General features: G+C 45.7%; 2 protein-coding genes across 12 annotated transcripts in view; one reads left to right on the top strand and one right to left on the bottom strand.

Annotated features, from left to right (window-relative positions):
* The window catches only part of TTC38 (tetratricopeptide repeat domain 38), a 33,916-nt gene extending 26,064 nt beyond the window's left edge, over positions 1-7,852 (bottom strand). For 4 of the 7 annotated variants that reach the window (XR_003537209.1, XM_027702566.1, XM_027702564.1 and 1 more), the window contains exon 1: positions 7,587-7,852. Coding sequence is in view for 5 of the 7 variants with exons in the window: in XM_027702566.1 (XP_027558367.1) it covers positions 7,587-7,724 (138 nt within the window). In the remaining 2 variants the exon portion in view is untranslated. Of the gene's footprint in view, positions 1-262; positions 334-7,586 lie in introns of those variants that run through there. The other 3 variants (XM_027702563.1, XM_027702568.1, XM_027702567.1) reach the window with 3 other exon arrangements.
* LOC113976910 (cysteine-rich DPF motif domain-containing protein 1-like) lies at positions 397-20,063 on the top strand. Of its 5 annotated transcripts, XM_027702556.1 has the most exons (6): positions 7,165-7,222; positions 8,087-8,350; positions 9,032-9,126; positions 11,958-12,081; positions 14,241-14,352; positions 17,966-20,063. In XM_027702556.1, the coding sequence occupies exons 4-6, from the start codon at positions 11,969-11,971 to the stop codon at positions 18,113-18,115; spliced, it is 375 nt and encodes a 124-aa protein (XP_027558357.1). In that variant the 5' UTR covers positions 7,165-7,222; positions 8,087-8,350; positions 9,032-9,126; positions 11,958-11,968; the 3' UTR covers positions 18,116-20,063. The 5 variants fall into 5 exon arrangements, with proteins under 5 accessions (XP_027558354.1, XP_027558353.1, XP_027558356.1 ...); XM_027702555.1 differs by lacking the exons at positions 7,165-7,222; positions 8,087-8,350 and adding an exon at positions 6,998-7,074; XM_027702554.1 differs by lacking the exon at positions 8,087-8,350 and having other exon boundaries at positions 7,155-7,222.
* The last annotated feature ends 4,141 nt before the right edge of the window (positions 20,064-24,204 follow it).

The raw sequence follows: 24,204 nt of genomic DNA, 5'->3' as shown, positions 1-24,204 counted from the left end.
GAGGGACGGCTCAGCGTCCGCAGCGCTGCCCTCACCCCACAGCCCCTCAGCCCCTCAGCGCTGCCCTCACCTCGCAGTCCCTCACCCTGCAGTCCCTCAGACCCTCACCCCGCAGTCCGTCAGACCCTCGGCGCTGCCCTCAGCCCGCAGTCCCTCAGACCCTCAGCGCTGCGCTCACCTTGCAGTCCCTCAGCCCGCAGTCCCTCAGCCCCTCAGCGCTGCCCTCAGCCCGCAGTCCCTCAGCCCGCAGCGCTGCGCTCACCTTGCAGTCCCTCAGCGCCGCCATGTTCCCTGCGCAGCCCGGCGGTGCCTCGCGCTGGGGGCGGGCCCGGCGGGGGCGGGGCGGGCCCGGGGGCGGGGCCGGGCCCGGCGTGCTCGCGCGGGCGGCGAATGTGAGCGGTTGGTGTGCGCGGAGCTCTCGCGCCGACGCTGAGGGAGCTCGTGGCCATCAGTGGCCCAAAGTCCTCGTTCCTTGCTCCGGACCCTCCTCCGGCCCGCAGTGTCCGACCTTATATACCGTTCTCACCGGCTGCGCCCCGGGGGCATCTCCCCGCGCCCCGTCCCCTCTCACCGCGATGGCCGCGCACCTCCTGTTGCTCCTGCAGCTGCTCGCCTGCTGCCCCCGGGGCTCGGGGGCGTCCCGTCCCCGTCTCCAGCCATCCCCCCTGCGGGTCAGCTGCCCGGGCCCTCACGGCCGAGTCTCCCAGCGGCAGGACAATGAGCACAGGGTCTCGTGCCTGTGGAACAGCACCGTGACCCTGCGTTACGGGCCCGCCCCGGGAGCAAGGCCGGAGGTAGAGGAGACAGAGGGGCAGCCGCCACCCCCACCGCGCTGCTTCTGGTACCTGAACTCGGGCCGTGTGGGGAACACCTCGCGCTGGGCAGGGCAGGTGGTGCTGCAGGCAGGACACGCTCCTCCGCCCGGGGCCTCCAGCCTCCTTACGGTGCAATGCTCGTCTGCTTCCTGCGCTGCACCCGAGTGCTTTCACCGCAACGTGAGCATCGACATCTCCGTGCAGGACGTGCGGCTGTTCGTGCTTTGGCCGCAGACACGTCTGATCGGCGTGTGGCAGCCGGTGGAGCTGGGCTGGTGTGCCCGCCTCAAGAGTGCCCGCTGGCAGTACCGCTTCAGCAGCGGGGGAGGCAGCCCCTCCACCCTTCTCCTTCCCAGCGGCGAGTACCAGGACACACCGCCACCTGCCATCTACCCAACAGCTGAGCTGCAACGGACCTGTGCCACTTACCACAGCTACCGCTTGACTGTGCGCTACAGAAACCACGGCATCCACGTTGCTTCGGTCACCATCGAGCAGATGCCTCAGATAAGCCTCAGCCTCTCTCTCAAGGTGGAGCCCGACTTGCTGCATGTCCTCAGCATTGGCTCCAAGCTCCTTAGTGTTTCTCAGCAGCCCCTTAGCTTGTCCTGGAGGCTTCAGCCCCTGACCATGAGCGTACTTGCCTACAGACTGGTGGACACACAGGCTATAGGAGGTTGGCTCCGCTCCTACAGTTCCTTTATGACACCGAGCAACTTCTGTGCCATATCCACACCTCAGAGCCAGAGCGAGATAGTGGTGGCCAGTGTTTACTTTCATGTTGATGGAAAGAGGTTTGAGGAACTGTCAGGAGAACTGCACCTACTCAATGGTACTTTGATCCTAACTGCAGGCAGAGAAACTCCCACCCACATCAACCTGCAGCCAGGGAAGACCAACAGCAGCACTTACATTTTCAGGTACAGCCAGGGAACATTTTACACATCTAAAGAAAACAACAGCCCTGTTTCCACAGACTGCCCTAATACACGCACTGTCTTCTACCAACACAAAGAGCTCTCCTACTTACTCACCATAGAATTTGTGACCTTCCAGTGGTACAAGTTCAATATGTACCTTTATATGAATCAGAAGAGGGCTTTGTTTAGGTCTCTGGCAGAAAGAGACCTTGAAGTACATGTTTTCAGTAGCCGCCCTTCTTTTCTGCAGAACTTTACTTATTTAGTGTGGTTTATCCCCACCCAACATCCGATGCTGCAGTGTGAGTGGACCTTCCATCTGCAGCTCCTTGGAACACAAAAAGACCACATTGTCCAGAACAGCACGTACACATACAGCGATCATGTAAGAAACGCCACACGTTTTGTCCGTCGCTCTGCTTTACCCTTTGATGCAGAGAATTACACGGGGTTTGTGGCAAAGGTGAACTGTACTGGCAGTGCACCTACACCGGCTCTTTTAAGAGTCAGAGTCAACAACTATACTGACAAAACCATAGAAGCACCAGTGCTTTGCCAGACAAAACCGTGTAAGATAGCCTTGGTGTGGATTCAGAGAAATGATCGCAGAGCATTTATCCTGTACCGGAAAAGGTCAGAATCTTTTTACCTCTTTGTCAGATTGCTCGTAGAATGCCAGACTGCTATATCTGTGAAGCCCTTTTGGCGCATCTATCCTGTTAAGGACACAAAAACTGCACCGGACTGGTCAAAACCAATGAACAGTTCTGCCTTTTATGGCATAGAAATGATACATTTAACTGTTCCCAGTAATACTTTAGATTACGGGTTGTATCTGTTTTATTTCACTGTTGAGGTAATGCCGATGACCACCAGAGAAATCCTCAGGGGGCAAGACAGAATCTATGTTCAGATCGAGAGAGCTAATCTAATGGCAAATATTTCAGGAGGTGACTTCCGCATGGTGGGCTTTTCTGAAAGCTGGACTCTTGATGGCTCTGCATCCTCTGATCCTGATTCACAGGAAGGATCAATCTCATTTACTTGGTACTGCACTAGAGATTTGAGAGACTATCAATCCATGAAATTCAGGCCAGAAAACAAATGCCATCCATCCCAGAAGGATCTGCGCTGGTTAACACCCTCAGGTCCCATTCAAAGAATGGCACCAGAATCCCTCCCAGGAAGAAGCATATACTACTTTCGCCTAGTGATTCAAAAGGGCAGAAGGATGAGCCATGCTGATCAAGTGGTAGAGGTGGCGGCCGGCCCCCCACTCCATCTGAACGTGGCATGCATTGAAAACTGTGGTAGCACTTTAATTCCTACAGAGAGATTTGCCTTGTCTGGTAAATGCTTAAACTGTAAACCAATCAACAAGCCAGTCTACCACTGGTCCCTTTTGTCAGGCAGCGGTAGAGAAATTAGCTTTGACTGGTCTTCCAAAACATCAACAGGGAGGTCTGGGGCTTACATGTCTATACATGCTCTGACTTTCATGAGGGCTACATCTCCATCCTACACACTTAACTTAAGAGTAACTACCTGGGATGGTAGGACCTCAGTCCACAGCAGAAGATTTAGGGTAAATACTCCTCCTCGGGCCGGCAGGTGTAACTTGAACCCACGTGGGGGCATAGCCTTTCAGACAAAATTTGTGGTTAGATGCAAAGGATTTTCTGGCAGCAATTTACCTCTGACATATAAAGTGATAGTGGCTTCCAACGTACCCGAAACTACCAAAGTAACTTCTGTGGTGGAAAACACGTTTGGCACAATTCTGTACTTTGGTTCTGAGCCTAAAAGTCCTCTATCTTATCTCCCACCTGGAGCGCCCTCTCACAGGTACACCTTGACACTTTACGTTCAAGTCCGTGATTCCCTCGGGGCGTTTACCCAGGTGACTTTGCACACCTCTGTCCGGAACCCACCAAACACTCAGTTACTCCCTGCTGTGTTCCATGAACTGCTGGCCTCAGCAAGCAGTTTAAGCACAGCTGGTCCCAAGGCTGGGGATGATCTTAGAGCTGGTTATTTGGCTTACCTGGCAGCCTCAATCTTGAACTATGTTAAAACCGCACCGACTCCCCAGCTCCCTCAGACTAAGCTTCGGGAAACCCTGGTTAAAACAGCCCTGAATATTTCGGTTAAGAGCATTATGGGAGTCAATCAAGTAGTGGCTGTTCTTGCTGCAGTCACAGAGGAAGTTGAGGAAATGAACATTAGGTCACAAGGCCTCGCCATTACAAAACTGAGAGAAGTAACAGGAATTCTGAAGATACAGAGAAATCAGATACATTGGTCTGAGGAAGCAGAAATTCAGACCAGTGGAATACTAAGATGCTTGTCCAACATCCTGAGATCTGATCTTACGGATCTCAAGAATGTCAGTGCAGATGGAATCGAACAAGTCTTGTCCATCATGGAAGGTGTAACAGAGGTAGCTTTCCGGGGCAAAGTCCCTGGAGAAATAGAAACTTTAATGGAAACGAAAGACTGGAATATCACTCTGAAGAAAGATGAAGCCTGGGACGTTGTAAATGCTGTCCCTACCGGCGACACCTGCAGGAATTGCTTTTATCCAACACTGAAAACAGGAGATATTTCAGGATTTGACCGGCATGCTGTGTTTTCCACTGCCATTTTTGAGTTTGATAAGACCCCCTTCCCTTGGTTAGGTTACACAGCACAAATCAGAACAATGGTCTTGGGGTTTAAAATGGCAGAGAGTAGGGCTGATGGGGAACTAGTTGGGATCGTGCCTGAAAGAGCAGACATTTTTCTTGCCAGGAAAGGTAATGGATCTACAACTTTTCCATTAATAATGGGACCTGATACAACAGAATCTTACACAACTGGAGGATTTCGTTTTGAGGTCAGCAAGAATACCACGAGCATATACTTCCAGATCACGACAAAACTAAAAGCTACTTTCAAGGTGAAAATATTTACAGGTGCCAATGTCACTCACCGTCAGCCCACAGCCTTGTTTACTGCTTTTCACAACATGTCCACAGTTGCAAGTGGAAATGAGACAGGCAGTGCTGAGTGCAGCATCAAGGGTGCCTATATTGTCTGTCTCCCAAAGTCACTGCTGACAGCCATAGCTCAGGCAAACGGCACAGACAAGCAGAACATCTCCATTATCCTGGAGACACGCTATGTTGTAAGGTACCCCAACCGCAGACTGGTGGGCATATACGTGTTTAATGACCGGTGCCTCTTTCTGGACGGGGTTGGAAGTCCGTGGAGCAGAGACACATGCAAGGTTGGCTCCAAGACCGACTGGCAGAAGGTGCACTGTGCCTGCGACGTGGTACGAAAGCTCAGGAGTGTGTCAGCCCAAACTGCAACCAACATCAAGTTCCTGGCAGCCAAAGTAGTAGTTCTTCCCAACACAGTAGATCTAGGAAGAAACCTGATAGCACACATACCTAGAAACCCACTGACCCTCATAACAGTGGCCTCTATTTTTGCTGTCTACTTTCTTTTGTGCATCTGGGCCATATTAAAAGACAGAGCTGAGAAGGAAATCAAATACATTATGGTCCTGCCAGACAATAGCCCCTCTGATGAAGGGAGCTATTTGGTCACCTTGTACACAGGCAGTCGCTGTAACGCTGGAACCAAAGCAGCTGTGGCTCTGCAGCTCATCGGCGAGGATGGCAAGAGTAAATTCCGTTGTTTATGGCACCACCCTTCTCCAGCTTTCCAGCGGGGGAGCACTGATTGCTTTCTGATAACCACTAAGAAAGACTTGGGAGACATTCATTCCTTCAGGGTCAGGCTTAGTACCATTGGCTCATCTCCAAGCTGGTTCTTAAGCAGAGCTGAAATTGAGAACACATCCACCAGGAAGGCCTGGTCCTTTATGTGCAGAAAATGGCTTTCTTGTGCCAAGGACGAGCCCCCAAAAGACTGGAAATTTTCTGTCACAGACCCCAGAACACCCCTACACAGAATCGACTATTTTCTTATTAACTTTAACCAGAGGATGATAGACTACCATCTGTGGTTCTCAATTTTTGCTCCCACTGTCCCTGGTGCTTTCACCAGATTCCAAAGGTTGTCCACGTGTTTAGCAGTAATATTATTCAACTTGCTTGTTAACATTATGTTCTTTAACGCTGATAAGATTGAAGAATCTCCAATATACCTGAGGTATTTCAGATCAATAGTGGTAGGAATTGAATGTGCTTTGCTTACCATCCCCGTGGAAATGCTAATAATTGCCTTATTTAAGTATTCCCAGAAGGAACCTACTCCTGTAGTGACTAAGATGTACCCAGAGGCCAAGCCTGAGTTCTGGAATAATTGTGTACTACCTGAAAAAGTTGCAAATGTCATTGAAACAGAGGAGCAGATGATTGATGCGAGATCCCCTCCAGGGGCTACATCCTCCCGGAGGAGGTCGAAGTCCAGCAGTTATGCAGAAGGGAGCATCTTTCTGAAGCGAAGGAAATCATTAAGCAGCACCATCAGGGAACTTCGTAAGAGCCCGCCCACGGAGCCTGTTCTTTGGTGGTGGTGTGTGTCTGTCTCATGGGCGCTGGTTGTAGGTATCACTACCCTGTCCTCGTTTTTCATTGTGTTGTACGGCCTGTCCTATGGCTACCAGACTTCACGGGAGTGGCTTATTGCCTCTGGAACCTCCTTCCTTCAGAACGTGTTTCTCCATTCAATTCTGAAATCGGTGCTTTTCTCGGCTCTGAGTACAACGCGCCCAAGATATTGTGAAGACATCACCTGGGTTACCCAGGAAAAGCACGTGGAGATAAATGAGGCTGAAGGATCTAAGAAAGCTGGTGAGAAGACAGGTGCACATTAAACCCACTGAAGTCAGAGGTACCAGGCACCAGAAGCCTCTGGAAACATGCTGAAAAGGGCAAAAATTAAAATAAAGGCATTTCTTTTCATGCAAGTTTTCATCAGTCATTCTGTCATTTTATCAGTGCTATTAAGCATGGCTTCGACTACAGCCAGGCCCTGAGTAGAAGTTTCTTTCAGAAAACTTCCCTCGCCCCCGTTTTCTTACTAAGCAGGACTCTGCCCTTGGGCCGAGCAAGTATCCCGGGACCCGACAGTGCCGGCGTGTTCCCACGGGAAACCCGGGGCTGAGGAACGGGCGCAGCGCCTTCTGCCACCCCGCACACAGTCCCGTCCCCTCCGGCACACAGTCCCGTCCCCTCCCGCAGTCCCCCCCGGCACACAGTCCCGTCCCCTCCCGCACACAGTCCCCCCCGCTCACAGTCCCGCCCCGCCCGGTTCCCCCCAGCGCCCTCTGCCGCCCGCCCGGGGCCGGAGCCGCGGCGGCCGCGCGCGAACCCGGAAGGGACTTGGTGGGCACCGCGCGCCGGCACGTGCCGGGGGAACCGGGAACGGGAACCGGGAGGGAGCCGGGCAGCGGAACCAGGGGGGAACCGGAGCCGGGGGGAACACCGGGAACGGCAGGGGAGTGGGAGCTGCGGGAACCGGAAACGGGAACCGGTAAGGGAGCCAGGGAGAAACTGGGAACCGGGAGCCGAGGAGGGAAGCGGAGAACGGGAGCCGGGGGTAGGGGGGGGAAGGAAACTGCGGAGGGAGGGGGAGCCAGGGAAGGAACCGGAAACTGGGAGGGGGGAATCAGGGGTGAGAAACTGGCGGCTGGAGGGAACTGGCTCCACTTTCCACAGCCTTGTTGAGATGCCAAGCTCTCTAGCCTGTGCATTGCCTTTGCACTGGTCTGTTTGTTAAATCTGTTTTTGCTGGCACAAAAATCAATATATATATATAAAAAAAGCTGTAAAGAGCCCCAAAACTCCCAATAGATAAGCACACCCCTGAGATTTGGATTAAGAAAGGAATTAGTTACCTTTGTGGTTGCAATGGTTTGGCTTCTTTGTTCTTTGCTCCAGGCTAGGATAAAGCAAGAAAGGATCAGCAGATGTTTCATTATATTCCTTTTCTCAATGTCTGGTGAAAGCATTTTCACCAGCATTTCACTGCCCATCTAACACCTGAAACCACTGCCTCCTTTAAAATCTCCTTTTCACTGCAGGCCATAGTAACTTTGCACTACACCTTCTTCCCCACCTGGTCATTTGTTTTGTCATAACTTTCCTAACATTAGTGAAGTTATTACTCACCAACCACACTTGGAGCCACGTGCAGAAAGGCAGCACACACTCGAATCTGTAACAAACATCAGTATTGTTAAGCCTTACCTAGAACTGTTAGCCTGTAGAGCTGCTTGTCTGTGTTACTCCTCTCTTTCTTCTGGCACAGCCTGTTCAGTCATTCCCTACAGCTGCTGAAGAAACATGCTCCCTTTCACATCTGCAACCACCTAGAATGTTTATCCTGCTGCCACAGGGAAGCCACCGAGGCTGTTGTTGAACAGCAAGGCTCGGGGCCTGCTCTGTGACCCGTAGCTAGAGGGAAGCCTGCAGGGATCAGCCTGTTCCTTCTGAGCTGAGACAGCACAGCAACACCAGCACAACCCCCCTGCCCAAAAGGAAAAGCTGCTGCAACAAGTCAAGGTTAAATTCAATCTTTGGGAGAGGGAATAAGGATAAAATTCCAAATGGCCACGCTTGGTGCAATTATGTTCCTGGGCTAATTTACACTGAAACCAAGGTAAGTCACCTCAAAGGAAGAGCAGGGAGGCAGCCAGCAGGTGACCTGAACGTGCCTTCAGGGCAGTAGCATGAGGGAACTGGAGGGAGAGAGCTGTTCCCCTGGGGATTAACTGGCAACTAAGAAGGTTCTGCTGTTTCATCTGCTACCTGAGCAATTAGGCAACAGATGGTTTTTCTGAAGAAGGCAAGTGCATTCCTGGTGCTGAAGTGTATTTAAATTTCCATCGCACCAAACGCTGGCATGTACCAGGCTATGAACTCAGTGGCTCCTGCCCTTCTGCTACTGAGCACTCCTTCCTGCAGAAAACCAAGCTGTGATTATTTTAACAGGTCATTGTCATCAACAGTGGATACTGCAGGAAAATCTTGGCAGGTAAAAGAAACAAGGATTTGATCGGAGAGGATTAAAGGTGTGTCAATGTTGGTTTTATCTGACACCCTTTCAAATTAAAGTCTGGTTCTGTTTACAGGCACTTTGTTTCTTGTGTAGTTTCTCTAGTTTATCAGTGACTCAGAAATACATGAGTCTCCTCCCCCGGAGGGGCTTAACCTATGCATTGTAAAGACTTGTGCTGATGAGGTTTGAAGCAAAGAAAATCAGATTACTTATCTGTGCCACTACTTTGCCACTGACTCTGACAATTTAATGGTGATTTATTATTTCTGGCATGCCTTCCAGGCCTCTTAGCAGAGTGCTCCAAGCAGAACTGCTCTGAAGTCTTCAGGAGTCTCAAGAGAACTGCACTGAGAGCCATTTCCCCACATCCATATCAGGTATCAGTTGCAGACAGCATGGAGAAACAGAGCACTGTCTAACCCATGCCTTTCTTTCACTGCAGTCATTTCCTCACTATGGCACTGAAATCTGTGTGGTTCACCCTGGGCCATGACATGTGGGCCCACTTCACAGACGTCCTGCAGCATTCTGGGCTTGACTTGGCAGGTTTCTGTGTGCTAGTTCAGTGATTGCTTCGTAACCCAGCACGTGTGGGTAACTGTTCTCTCCAGAAGAGCTGGGCATGTCCTTAAAGCAAGGATGTGTTCAAGTACCTTGTGGCTTCCAGTCAAAGTGGAAAAAACTGGGCAGAATTCAGTTCTAAACAAGATGATGTAAAAGACCCGTTCAGCACGTGTCAGCCAGTAAGACTTTCGACACATTACTGGGACGTGGCGCTGCTTCAGGAATTTCCAAGGAAAAGAGAGGAAGCCAGTGGTAGCACTGGTGATGATTTGGATCACTTGTGGTCACGAATTTGCCTGTCCTTGTTGTGAAGGGATCAGTGCCCTAGACTTTCTCCTCAAGAGATCCTTTATCCTGCTCTGGTTTGCTAGAGGGAAATGAGTTCTCATTCATGCTTCATGTGTCTGGAGGGGACACAGACCCCTCATGACAGTTGTCACATCAGGCATCTTGCTAAGATGGTGTGTAGGGCCAGACCAAGGACCTGCTGTTGTGATAAGCTGACATCTGTCTCAACTATGGGTTTATGACATAAAGACACGGTTCTTTAAGATAAAGCAAATGAGCTTTTTGGAAGTGACCCTTTGTGAAAGAGTGCATCATGGGACTTGTCTGCTGGGTGGGTTAGACTAAAGGGGGGAAGCACATGCAGAAACTGAAAGCTTAATACACTTGCCATTAGATACCTTTCTTCAGAAGGAGAATGGCTTCACTTTGTTGTACAGCAAATTTAACTTCTGAGTGGGAGCACTGGCTCTGAAATCTGTACGTTCACTAACCTCATACCTTTAGTGACCTTAACTTTCCCAAGTGCTCATGTGTAGACAAGCTCTCAGGACAAATGATGTTCCCAGTGAAATAAAACTTGGTACAGCTGATACCAGTGACTTGTAAGCTGGGAACAAACTGGAAAGCATCATAAATTCATCTGTGCCTTGCAGGCAGGATCATATGCTTTTCAACTGGCATAGCCAAAAATGTGTTTGTACATAGATATCATTCCTTCCCAGTGGTAGTCATTGAACAGATTCTGTTCTACATGCCAATGGTCTATAAGAGAGCAGGTGTTTCTATATCTAACGCACTTCAGCTCTGAACCCAGGGCTGTTATTTTGACACATTCATTCCGAAGTCTATGATCCTCACTGCCATAAATAATTTTTGGTTGTTGTTGTGGTGGTTCTTAGCATTTTGGATTATTTTAAAGAAAAGATCACCATTATATTCTACTCTGTTTGATTCAAGTGACTTTCCATACTCTACTTCTGTGGGGTTCATGATTTCCCCTTTTTAAAAAAGACTGATTACAAAAAATTGCATACAAGTGTTGATCTGAATCTAATTCAGATGGGTGGGTGTCTTGGTATTGCTACTGACTGCCTACAGAAAAGGTAGAGTTAGGTACGTCAGGGGGACTTACCTGGTAATCCCAAAACGCAGACTTCTAAGCTGAGTTTTTATATAGTTTGAAGAATCTAAATTTAATATACAGGGAGAAATAGGTAGCATATGCATGCCTTATAACTAAATGAAAAATCTGCAAGCACTTTAAAAAATTCTCTCATGCATCCCAGTGAGGTGGGGAAAATACTTGATATCCAAGGGTCATATGACTTGTGAAAAAATGTCGTTTCCTAAGGTATTCCCAAGGCAGATTCACTTACTAAACCAGTGTCCAGCCCCATTTGTGTTACCTTTGAAGAACTCTCTGCACTACTGAAATGCCAGGAATGGCAGTGGAAAGGCTGGTGGTAAAGGAATGATGGGGCAAGGGAGATGATTTCCAAAATGAAATTTCAGGGTTTAAAAGGCTAGGACTTTCTGAACTGGGGTCTGTTGTGAACCCTCTGTCTGAGGGTCTCCCTGCTCGTCTGGAACATTAGATGACAAGTAGTCCCAACTCTGCTTCACCTTGCCCCTAATTCACCTTAGCAGCATATGTCTGCAAGGATTCAGTTTCACCCTGCTGGGTGGGCAGAAATAGCAGCTCACTGTCACTAAAGGAGGGATGTACAGGTCCCCCAGCTGAGCCCTGCCTTTCTGCTGGTGGGGCAATTTTGCCTCTTACCTTGTGCTACTGTTGGCAGCTGTTGGATTCCTCTGCAAGCCAATTTAGTTCCCTAAAGAAAGAGGAGGAAAAAAAAGACATTGAAAGAAGAAAAAAAATATTTTTTCTTTGTTACTACGTTAGTAACTAGTGTGATGTAGTGAGATTGAAACCATGGACCAAGGTGTTGGATGTTGTATACCAGCTGCCCACTCTGTGCTTTGGGATGTTTCAGTTTTACCTCTGGTTCCAGTCTGTAGACTGCATGGCCACCAGCTGGGCATTCAGGTTGGTGTGTGTTAGGTGTGCTTCTGGACCACATCTTTTGGGTTTATTCTTTCACGGATCAAGTTCCAAGTTAATAGGTGAACCTTATATTTACACTCCCAGGCTGCAATTTATAGACCTGTCTAGCGAATTTGAAAATTTAACTGGGATGTGGGAAACCAGCTTGATTTGGGAGAAAAGACTTACTAATCGAGGTTTGCAATGATCAGTTTTTAACTGGATTTTAGTTTGCATAGCCAGATGTCTCAGGTCATTCTAATCTCCTTACAGGCATGCTGCCAGCTAAAAGGTTTTTTGTGTTTCTTGTAGGTAGCTTAAAGATGGATGCTCCTAAAGAAGCTGAGCCTGCAGGAGAGTTTGAGTGCCAGCTCTGTGGGTTAACAGCTCCCTACACGTACTACGGGCCGAGGCCGCCAAACTCACGCTCTGTCGTGTAAGTGCACTCTGGGGTCACAGCATTAGAGCCCTTGTACTGTGCAACAGTGTGCACTGCAGGAGCCCAACAGCGTGCCATAGTGCCCCTGAATATGAGACTTAAAGTGATCTTCTTTTTCCAAAGGGCAGGAATGCTAAAAATTGTCAGCGTTAATAGCAAAGGCAAAAATCAGCTTTCCCGTCCTGCTTCGATGCCATGCCAAGATTTGTATTTCACCTGCTTCCTGGCCCCACTGACCACTCTGCTCTCCACCTACACCAGTTCTTTCTGGCTATAATACTGCTGACTGCCAGCCTAGTACTTCTGGGAATAGCCCTGGGCAATACATACACAGAGCATGGATGGAATATATGTGCTAAAAACACTTTTTAAGAGCCATCTGACACAACCTGGCGTTCTGAACAGCAGTGCTTTTCTGCATGAACTAGACAATCCCTTGTCACATTGTATGACATTAAAATGTGTGGATATATAGTATGTATTTACATTTTCAGGGACTGAAGCCTTTTCCACCTCTGCTAAGTAGGGATAGCTGAACCAGAAACTATGCAGTTATAACTTGGTCTGCAGACATTAAAGTCCCCATAAAATAAAGCACTTTGCTTTAAATGCTTGAGTAGCTTGGTGGAGGCCATCTTGGGCAATGAACCCGTCAGGTAAACATGGTCAGGAGCTCACTGGGACTGGAAGTCAGGCACGTACTCAGCATTTCACCCCAATAAAACCACTCAGTGTATCACAGAATGGAAACAGCTGTTGATGACCTGCCTGGGCTGTTTTCCTTGGGCAGCTGTATTTTTATAATTTCAAATCCCACAGTGCTACTGGTTTTTCCCTCCTCTACTCAGCAGAGCAGTGGCTCACTTTTGACCAGGTCCATTCCTAAAGAGTCTGAGTTGAAGCTGAATGTCAGTCTTAACTTTAGGTTATCCAAGCTCAGCATTAACATCTCAGCTTTATTTGGGTTGCTCAGATGCCAATAGCAAAAGAATAATGCTGAAGCATAGCACTTCTCTACAGGCTTATAAGAAACAGCTTCACACCCCATCTCTCTTGGCTGGCTTCCTCACACATCCCAAAAGCAGTGCTGCAGGAAACCTGTGCTGGATGGGAGGGCCTGTGCAATGGCCAGGGCTCTGCATGATGAGGGCTATGGTAGGGCTGTCAGTCTGGCAAGGGGAGCTCTGCACACCTAATCCAGTCTTTGTGTCCCGGGACACTTGTTGACAAAGTGATCTCCTGTGTTAAGGTGCCTGATCTTTGCCAACAGTGGAAGGCTCTGGCCATACCATTTTTTGTTTGAGTGGGCAGGAAAAGGAGAGAGGAACAGGCTCGTGGGCACAAACATACCTGTGTGTGTGTGTGTGCATAGGCAGGAGAAGGTAGTACGAGTTAACAGGATACCTTTGATCCATATTACTGCCAGAATCCAAGTTTGACTTAAGCCCCAGAGTAAGCCAGCCTTGCTGGGTGCCCTGTGCAGACAGACACCCAACTGACTGCTGTCGTATTTTGCCTGGAGCTCCCAGGAAGAGTAAGGCCATAGTGTTTCCCAAGCAGGTTGCCAAATCATTAATAAATGCACTCCCTTAATACCCTGGAGCAACCAGTACAGTCTGTGACATAAAGTAAGCACACTGCAGGTGATTGCAAGGCTCTCTGCCAGTAGCTCCTGCTTTCAAGAGGTGGGAACCTTAGCTTTACAGCACTGACATACCTAAGAGCAGTAAAACCTTTGTGTTTCATACTCACCTGCATGCAGCTTGGGAAGAGAACCTCTCACTAAAAGCTGGGCAGTTGGAACGGTAACTTCACAAAGTACTGAAGTTGGCCATGCAGAGGAGTGCCTGCCATAAAAAATGGGAGAGAAACAATTACTTTAAGGTAGAGCAGTCAGCAAAACTTAGTAAGGTGACATTGAGAGGCTCACCAACTGCCCTAATTTTGGCAGACAGAAAGTGCAGTATAGGACTGAAGGCAGCTGCAGCATTGAAGAGAAAAGGAGCTGCAGAGCTGCTCCACTGCCTCATGTACAACAGCAGGCTGAGCAAATCAAGTACAAAGGCTGATAACTTTTCAGCCTCCACAATTTCCCCCTCTTAACTGTCCCCTCCTGTGAAATCTACCCTCAAAAGCCTGAAATTGTTCTTTTACAGGCTTTTGGAAGAAGCCTATGTCATGAAGGATCCTTTCACCCCTGACAAGGACAAATTCCTCATCCTTGGCTCTCATTGCAGTCTGTGTAGCAGATCAGTGTGTGTTGGTACAGTAAGTAACAAGCAAAACAAGTTGCTTCAATCTTTTCTTTTTGTTTCAGTCCCAGTGACCTGTTAGAGAAAGATCAGTCAGCAAAAACCCAAACAGCCTATTTTTAAGGCAAGCCATTCCCCCTTGTCCTACCACTGCCTGTGTGTTAATTGTACATAGCTGCATGTTCTTGTGGATTCTGCCCGTGCCGTGCCAGGCTCGCTCTCTGAAGAAGAACTGAATTACAGTAGCAGCTGGTAGGCAACCTTAACATGTCAGGTTTAGCCTTCCTTTTTAACAGCAGAGGCAACACAGACACATTTTGGACAAACCTGAGCACATTTAGCTATTTTCATTCCCAAATGAAGTGTCTTGAATTCATGAAGGATTCAACAGGTATTTCCAAGTGTAGCAGTTCAATTTGTCAGAAATGCAGCATTTCAGCCTCTCAGGATCTGTGCACACTGTGTGCTTTTGTGAATGTAGGTGGGTCTTTTTCTTGCCTTGGTTTCAGTTAACTCAGGCCATGGCAATGCATAGAAGACACTTGCAGTGAGCCAATGGAAGCCTCTTCCAATCTTTTTAACAGTCCTGCTTATTTTGCCTATTGTGGAAATATGTCAGTCATTTACTGCTTGTTATCTGAGTTTTCAAGATTCCCTTGATGGTATCACTCCATGTAAAACCTTGATTGTAAATAATTGAGAATAAATTTCTTACCAAACTGGCCAGGCCAGATAGTGAATCACACATATGACTATGGTTTCAAAATGTATTTAGCAATACTGCTTAGGTAACATTGAAAGAGATCTGCAGAAATGATAATTAGTGCTTGAAACACCCACACCACAAAGTAAGTAAACACATTCTATTCCTCTTTCATGTAGGGAAAATTAAAAGTCCAGAGAAGTAAAAAACTTATCCAAGGCAATAGAGAGAGACAAAGTTAGGAAAATGTCTCTGTGGATTGGTTTTGGTTCCTGCTTATGCTTGACCCAAGTAGATCAACTCAGCCCTGGGCTGAGTGTTTCTACAACGTTACAACATAAGAATTGAAGCTGAAGAAAATCATGCTTTCTTGGACCTCTTTGGCAAAGAAGCTGGACCAGTTGGAAAGGTTTTAGTGACAGGTTGCTTTCAATTTTATGGAAATTCAAAACAGTGTTAGGCTAACATGTGACAAAATTAAGACTTTTCTGACCTTAGATTTGGCAAAGGGATTGGATTTATATTCTAGCTTTTGTACCTAAGGAGGCTTAGATACAGATCAGATTTTAGGCTTTTGATGAGACAGCCCATGCTAGCAGAAGTGTATTTCCTTACAGTTGCTGTGCCAATAAAAGTCACGACTTAGCAACTGTTCTATATAGTGCTCATAAACTCACATCTTCAGATACCCTCTGAGGTTTCACTCAGTTAATCTACTCCAGTCATCTTGCAGCATGTATCACCCTGCTCAACCAACCAATCTTTTATCACAGTGCCTTGGTAAGTGCCATTAGTTCTGGTCCAACTGGGAATAACTCTAATGACTGTCTGTAATGTCCTAAAACCCGTCAAAACCCCACAAAAAGGAAGAGAATAAAAATGCTTTTGAAGGTCCTTGGGCAGGTTGAGTGCCCTTCTTCCTACTTCCCTTTCAGAAAAGGGGAGACAAAATTATATAATCTGACCATGTTAGTAATTTAAAACAGTTATTTCTGTTTTATTGCAATGCTTACTAAAGGTAGGAAAAGAGGTGGTTTTGGGGGAAGAAAGGAGGAAGGGGAGCAAGCTTCATCCCTTATTGCTCACCTCAGCAGAAGGTGACTAACCACTGACCTTGGACAGGAGTGTAGGTATTAAGTGATGAATGTAATACTGCAGCTACTTTCCACTCAGCTTCCAGTCATGCAGGGTCAGTCCTGGACACGGGCAGGCAGAACCATTCCTTTACACAGTGTGGTAAAGATACCATCCCTGTATACATTACTTTCAGCCATGATTCATGTCAAAACAGAAATAAACTCCGGCAGCATGCTTTGGCACCTCAGTTTCGCCTGAATTGGACTATTAAGTTTGAAATTTCAGTGGCTCCCTCCTGCCTCGGTCATGGAAAGAGGAAAACATATTAAAGAATCATGCAATTAAACACAGAACTGCATCAGGATAATGGTATAAAAGAAGGGCTTGACTCTACGTAGTAAGTTTAATTCATAGGGCATTAAAAGAAGAGTTAGGACTGAGAGAGGAGGACTCGGGGTACGTGGGGCCAGCACTCAGGTGTGCAATGGTTCATAGTCACAATGTGCCTGTCAGCCAAAATCAGCACCAGCCAGCAATTCATTTCAGCCAAAAGAATGCAAGTTGAGCCCCTGTGTTTCCTGTGAGGAGCTGCATCTTAACTTTGGAGATGCCACCTGCAGGATGGGGGAACAGCCTCTCCCCTCTCTGCCATGGCCCAGGGGCCACCACTGGGAGCCTCGAGCTTCCCTGAGGCGGGGGGGCTGCAACGCAGACAACAATAGCAGGACCAGCTCAGACCTAATCTCCCTTTTCAACTGGCAGCTTAACGTATTAAGGATACCAAAAGACAAAAACCAATAGGCTCTGGAGGTTGTGCAACTGAAATCCAGTTTCAGGGCTTTTCAGAGACCAAGGCCTCACACTAGTTCCTGAAAACGAAGGGGCCTTGCATCAGTGCAGAAAAGGACAACAGATGAAAAAAGTTGTTCCTCAAGCTTCCAAGTCACGTGGAAGCAGGCTGATTGTGATTTTGATATAATTACCAGCTGAATCTGCTGCTAAAGTCCAGATAGTGACATAGGAAACAAAAGCAAGGACACAAACACAGGAATAGCCAAGCCAAGCTCCCAGAAGAAAGCCAGCTACAAATGACCATGGCAAGGGAAAATCTTTGCTATTTAGGTAAGACCCAGGGAATCCATTTCTCCCCAAAAGATGTCCAGATCTATCTAAAATGATGTCTTTATTCATGCTTAAATCCCCAAGAATAATCCATCAGCAACACCAGCTCCAGCTTACCCATGAAATCCTATTTGGAATTTGGTGATCAGCACGTCGGGAGAACCATGGACGTCAGTCTCACTGCAGGGCAAAGGAATAATACATTAATAAGCTTCTCTTCTAGTTGTTCAAACTCTATACTGCACATAGATTAAAATATTCCATAGGTTTTGCTTCTCCCCATTCAGTAACTAACATCTGGTGACAGCTCCTGGGTGAAAAATAAATACTGGGTCTGTAGCACTTGCTGGCAACCAAACCAGCTGTGAACGGAGCCTGTCTGGTTGTAGTGTCATTCCAAGGACAGTGGAAACACCTTCTTTGTGCACAGCAGCTTTTATACTTTGCCATCAAGAGTTCAGAGAAGAGCCGTCAGCTCAAGCTGATGATTTTAACCAGTGAGTACATTCACTGAGGGTAAAGGTGGGTAGTGGATGAAATCTCATTTGTCTCAGCTGAGTGGAATTTATGGAGCTATTCTGGGGATTGGACACCTCTGGGATATTGATATAACAGTGATACTTTCTAGTATTCTCCTAGGACAGTACAGGCACAGGGATTAATAGAAGGAAGAGTAGTTTTTTGGGGAGTGTATCCTGTTAATAATGGTGTGGGGTTTTTTTTACAGGAATGTAGTCTGTTCTACTCCAAAAGGTTCTGTCTCCCCTGTGTGAAGGAAAACATAAAGGCCTTTCCTTTGGAAATACAAGAAGACATGGATAAAAGGAAGCCCCAGCAGAAATCCTCCAAAAAAACACATACAAAACATAAATCCTGAAGGACCAAGAGTGACAGTTCTTTGGCTGGGGTTTCTCCTCTCTGTTCAGAGACTATCATATTGCTCCTTTTAAAGAAGTGACCTTCATCAGCTCACTACTACTGAACAGTCACACATTTCCTTGCCCTGGGTTCCAGCATCCCCGTGCAGGGCCAGCGGAACGGCTCCGAGGTGGGGAACAGCCAGGAAGGAAGGCAGATGAGCCTTCTGTCACCACGGAAAGTGCTTGGAGTGAAAAACCAAACAGCAGAGGAACCATGGCCAATTCTACACATTTGCTGCTTTAATGCTTTGTGTTGTTCTTGACACTCCTACAGTGTTACGAAAATCTGAGACACATTTAACTGGCTTAATTCAGGATACATCCAAGAAAGTCACTATACACCAGTCGTGCTGGTAAGATTACAGTAGGCAGGGAATTTAGAGCTTTAAGTCTAAAATAAAACTAACGAGAAAGTGTCACTGATACCCATAGAAATACCTGAGTTTTTCAATGTGATAATCTCAATACTATTGTAGCACTGAGACTCCTGAAGGTCGGTGCTCCTATAATAAAATACCAGTAAAAGTACTTACAAGTCCCTTGCACTTGCAGTCACTCAACCTTCAGGTCCGTGTCAGGACAGCAACAGGGGAGGACCCTGAACACATCAAGTTTATGCTTTACAATAAAGGTGGCTTCCTTTTCACTTTCACATCAGTTAATCTGGACATAGAGGAGTTCCATTATAAAACTCAATTCTTTCTGAACTGGGCAATTAAAGTGCACCTAAAATAGGGATGTCAGAAAGAGTTTCAGTTAAAAAAAGAGTAAAAAGATGTTACAGAGACAGCAGTTTCTTTAGCTCAAAAGTTAGCTTCTCAGTTATCTGTTCTGACTGTCTTAAAAGATGATTTAGGTGGCTTTTACGTAAAACCAGAGTCACACACCCTAAGGATGTGTTTAGAAAGCTCCCTAATCACAAAATCACCTTTTTTTCTCAAGTTTTTGTTGATCACTGGTTCAGAACCTGTTACTGCATTGGTTAACATCTCTTTTTTTTTTCAACTCATCCATGCATATAATTTGTCATAGGACAACATCTAAACCTGATCATTTTAGTAGAACGAACATGTCTCTGTTAAAAGAAGTAATCATTATTTCAATGAGTTATTTTTAGTTATTAGGACATCTGAGTGTCCTAAAATCTTTATTTTTTCTGGACTTAGTATTTTGGTGTCCTCTGTTAAGGACCGGAATTTCTTACAGTGATTAGAGGAGCAATAATGGACCTATTAGTAGCCTTTTTAAGCTCTAAGTGATTTAAGACATAAAATATATATATGTCTCTAATTGTGGGAAAAAAGATTCAACATTTCAGATACCTTTTTGCAGTGGGTTCCTTTCCTGGAAATAAAAGATTAGCACAGAACATTAAATTCACTTTTAAAAATACTTTATTTTTCTTACAACCATTAAGGCAAAACCGTATTTCAAATTAAGTTTGTTTACATTCAGTCTGAAAGGATTACTTTTTTTAAAGCACATAGGTTCCTACCAGTCTCTATACAAACACTGTGAATTCAACCTCTTATTTTTAAAGAAGACAAAAAAAATCAGAATGTAAAAAAGAAAAAAATGTTTAGTTCAAGTTTTTATCCTAGATCAGTAGGCTGGTAAGGTTTGAGAAGTGTCATTGTATTTAGCTAAATGTAACTTTTACATTCACAAGTGCAAGATAAATTTTCTTTCCTAAAAATCCCTGTGAGACCAGAGCTTTCATTTGTCCTTGGAAGTGTCATTTGCATTGTTCTGAGAGAGAGAAACTGGGAACTTGGCTTGAATGAGTGGTTTTTGCTGGGAAACAAGCATTCCATGAGAATTAGCTTTGACTACTCCATGCAAGAAACGTCTGCTCTTTCTAAGTTCTGTGTTTACTGTAATTAAATGTATCCGAACCTCTAAAAACAGGTGACTGGAAACAGTGAGCTGGTTGGGTGTTTTTTTCCTCTTTAATATTGCTATTTTGATTTAATGAAACCCTCATTAGCTCCAGTGATTAGGGTTTGGCAGCGTTACAACACTGTGCTTTTTCTGTGCCATACCAGCTAACAGAGCAGTTAGGATGTGAGAGGGGGCCCTAACATCATGATGCCATGAACTCCCTGCACTGAGCATAAGGCTGGTGTCCTTACCATGACAGGGATCATGGTACCTGCATGTCCAACCTGAGAAAATGTACCAAAATACTGAAAAACAGCTTCAAGTACCTTTTGCTTGAGCTTGCAGTCCTTACTTAAGGTCCAGCCTGTAATCAGAGCAGTCTCTCTCACGCATGCTGCCTATCCCCTGGCAGAGGCAGCTCATCTGGAACTGAGGTCCTTGCAATGGGAATTCCGTACTGAAACATCCTCGCAATGGGATCTGACAAGATCCACTGACACAATCGGTGAAGGAGCTCAAGGGAAAAAAACCACCCCAGCTTCAGAAGCAGAAAAAAGATTGAAAAACCTCTGTAAGTGCACTGGAGAAAAGAAAGGAGGAAACCCCCTCCCTTGGGGTGGGCTCAGTTGCAGCGGGTCTGTGTCACCGTGTAAAGCAGCGGCTCCATCAGTACCTGTCACACGGTGTTCCTCGCTGCCAGGTGAGCACTGGGGATCCAGCAGAGCTTTGACAGACGTGACACAAACGCCTCAAGAGACAACACACCTCTGTGGTGACACTGAGCAGGTGAATATGGCAAGTTGCAGCAATTTGAGGAATCAAATTTTCTGTTACAAATTAAAGGCAGGAAGTACAAACGATTGCTAGAGCACTTGTAACAGACTGTGCTTGTGGTAACTGCTGTGTTTGGATTACAGCAAGATAAAAGGTAGATACCTTTGAAAGGTACCTTTGTCCCTGTATCTCATTTCCTCAGCAGGATGCTGTAGGCACAGACTGGCACACCTGCATCACAAGACACAGAATCCCCAGGAGCAGACTCCGAATTCAGTCCTGTTTAAAATCCTACAGGAACACTCCCATAGGAAAGCCAACAGTGGCATTTCAGCATCGTGTTTTGCACTGCCAAATCATAGGTTTGAAAATCCATCTCCCACAGCAGCAGCTCACTGTCAGGGCAGGGGGCAGGGAATAATCCTGAGCACACGCTGTCACTGCCAGGGAGCCACGAGTCAGCTCCTCAGGAAACACCAGCACTGCGCACCACACTGAGTGCAGCTTTTTTTTAGCTCTTTTCAGACTTCAAAGGAAAACGAGCTACCAGGCTGCAAAGCAAAGATTAATTCAGTTCTACAAACTACCTTTTGTATTGGTGAACTCAAGTTAAAAACCTCGATTTTGGGATTACAGCTCTTCCTCAACTAGACTTGCTTTTATTAAAATCAAATAAAAGGAAGTCTATGTTCTATGTGAAAATATATTTTAAATTTTTGTTACAACTGTCAACACCAAACACTGGTAACCTGCAGAATTTGTGATAGTTCTTCACAAACGATACAGCAATAAAGACCAGACAGGAATAAATAGCAATTTGTCTTTGACTTCAGCCTCTTCATCCTTAGCCCATAGAAGTAAATATTTCCTCACTGTACAAAAGGGTTCACAAGATAAAGTATGTAACAAATATTTAAATTAAATAATTTACAAATTTTTCTTTAAGCACCTCCGTAATTAATTTAGTCAAAGTTTATACCTTGCAATTATATTCTTGTATTTTACAAACTGAAACATGAAGAAATGTTATTACATTAAATTAAAAAAATCCCACGACACATAACAATGTCAATAATCTGAGATCAAACCCACATATAATTTAAATCTCTGGTAAAAGAAGGGTAATAAAGCTGAATAAACCTAGATACAAAAATTATATGCAACTGATTATCAGGAAAGCACTCGAGATATAAGCAAGCACCAGATACCACGCTCCACCAGATCCAACACTTCCTAAAGGACCAGGGGTTTCTGGGAAGGACCATTATTTGTAAGACCTCGTGCTTGAACAGTATCACAACAGCTGCAAATGCATTTGTGAAGTGCAGTAGCAGATTCTCAACCAAGTCCCGGGGAGCTTTTCAGGAGGGACAGAGCTGGAACTGTTCCTCTGCAGCCACAGCAGGATCTTCCTCAGGGGCTCTGCCTGAGCTGCTGCCCGAGTCTGTCCAGGCTCCCCATTAGAGAGAGAGGAAATCCCAATTCAATCATATGTGCCCCAGCTCTCGTGATGAATAAATCTCCTCCAGTTCCAGCAGTTTGAATAAACAAACAAATCTTTAGATGCTTATTATAAGCTCTTTGATGTGCAGCCCTGTGCCAGCTCTCTCATGAGAACGGGCTTAGTGCAGCCGCCGGGATTTCCGAGATCTGGGCAGGACACAAACAATGCAAAACTCTGCTCTCTGGCAACACTTCAGCTCTCAACCAAAGCTCAAAGGCACATGGAAGTGGCAGTTAAATACGAAATGTGCTTTCTTTAAATGCTACAAAAGATGCAGTTTCTGTAAGTGGAAACTTTCCTACCATGTGCCAATCTGCGTTTAAAACAAAAGTGGGATTTGAAATTTAAAAGGGTACTAAGTAACTGATTTTTTAAAACAGCACCTTTAAAGAAAATATTTCAGTAGGAGAGAAGAACAAACATCAGATTTCCCTAATACCTGGCATAAAATCTTCCTTTTTTTCCTTCCCCTCTGTCAAAGTACCTAGGGCACCCCAATAAATAAATAAATAACCCCCCAAACAACTCTCAAAAATGAGTAAGCTCTAGGTTTGCTGAAAACTTATGTCATACCATTGTCTCCCAGGATATTTCTCTATCCATCTGCTGTCTCTTGGCTTAAGCTGTTTGTGGTGCCTGGTTGCTAACCCGAGCTCTTCTGGGCTATGACAGTAAAACAAGTTATGTTGGTAAGTATCTGATCCAAACTGTACCTTACAAGCCAGTAATTCTTTAATACATTTTAAATCCTAAAATCTGATTACTTTATTTCCCTCCATAGAAGGGGTATTTTAAAATACTAGATGATCTGTACATAGGGCAGATGCTGAAGTAATAGATCAGAAATAGATCTCAGACTAGTTCAGATTCCAAACTTTTAAAAAAAGGACACAAATTGAGTAACGTTAAAATCTGCTTGGCCAAAGCCTGCTGCAGACACCTCCTGGAGGAGCAAATGCAAGTCCTTAAAAGCATAATGTAGAAATGAAGAACTTCTTTTGCCCATTAATGCTCAGGAAGGGAATTGTCTGCCCTGTGCCACTCTTTGAAGTGACTGTGGGAATGTGCACAGGGCAGCAGTGTGGGCACTGGAACCCACCCACAATTTTAGGCTGTGTTAACATCTCGTTCATAGCTCTGTAATTCAGAGATGTGTTCTTTCTTTTTTTTTTCTCATTAAAGGTCTGCAATTTAATTTAAAACAGAAATAAAACTTTAGTGTCCAAGGAACTAGTCAAACATTGCTTGCTGGTTTTCAAATAACAAAAAAATTATGTGCTTTTCTAATGCTGATAATAGGACCCTGTAACAAGCAGCTGCTAAATGTTAAGTCTTGAACTGAGTTATTCTGTTTTCAATTCTTTATAGCTTTGCTGAGAATTTAAGTATTCTTAAATTATTAAGTTTTATTATTATTAAATATTTAAATTATTACTTTTTCCACGGTTTTCAAGTGTTTCACTAAAGTGTTTTAGCCACCTTTGAGAACAAGAGCAGAAAGAATAGTTGTTGGCCACACTGACTGTGTCTGGTTTTCCTGAGGACCTTCAGTTGTGCACATGCATTTACTCTTTCTATCCTTCCCTGGATGGTCACAAAATTTGAGGCCTATGCTTCAGTATTTTACACTAAATATACCTGACACTAAAGCCTCTGCTCATGACCCTCTCCCAGATAAACCCCAAGCTGCCTTTAAACCTGTAATTTATGCAGTGTCCATAGGCCTGGACAGAAACAAGCACTGCCTCTGAGACAGGGATCACACTGTGATGTCCTCACTTCATCAGTCTCACTCAGTCCTTGCAGTGAAGACTCTGGTGTCTCCAAATGTGTACAATTAAACTAAGTGTCCTCCTGTGCCACTGAAAGCTCAGCTGTAGTGAAAAT

The sequence above is a fragment of the Neopelma chrysocephalum genome, unplaced genomic scaffold (assembly GCF_003984885.1).
Source record: "Neopelma chrysocephalum unplaced genomic scaffold, ASM398488v2 Primary Assembly neopelma1_188, whole genome shotgun sequence".
Lineage (NCBI taxonomy): Eukaryota > Metazoa > Chordata > Aves > Passeriformes > Pipridae > Neopelma > Neopelma chrysocephalum.
Note: the sequence above shows the minus strand (reverse complement) of the source record. Positions and strands in the feature narration are given on the sequence as shown.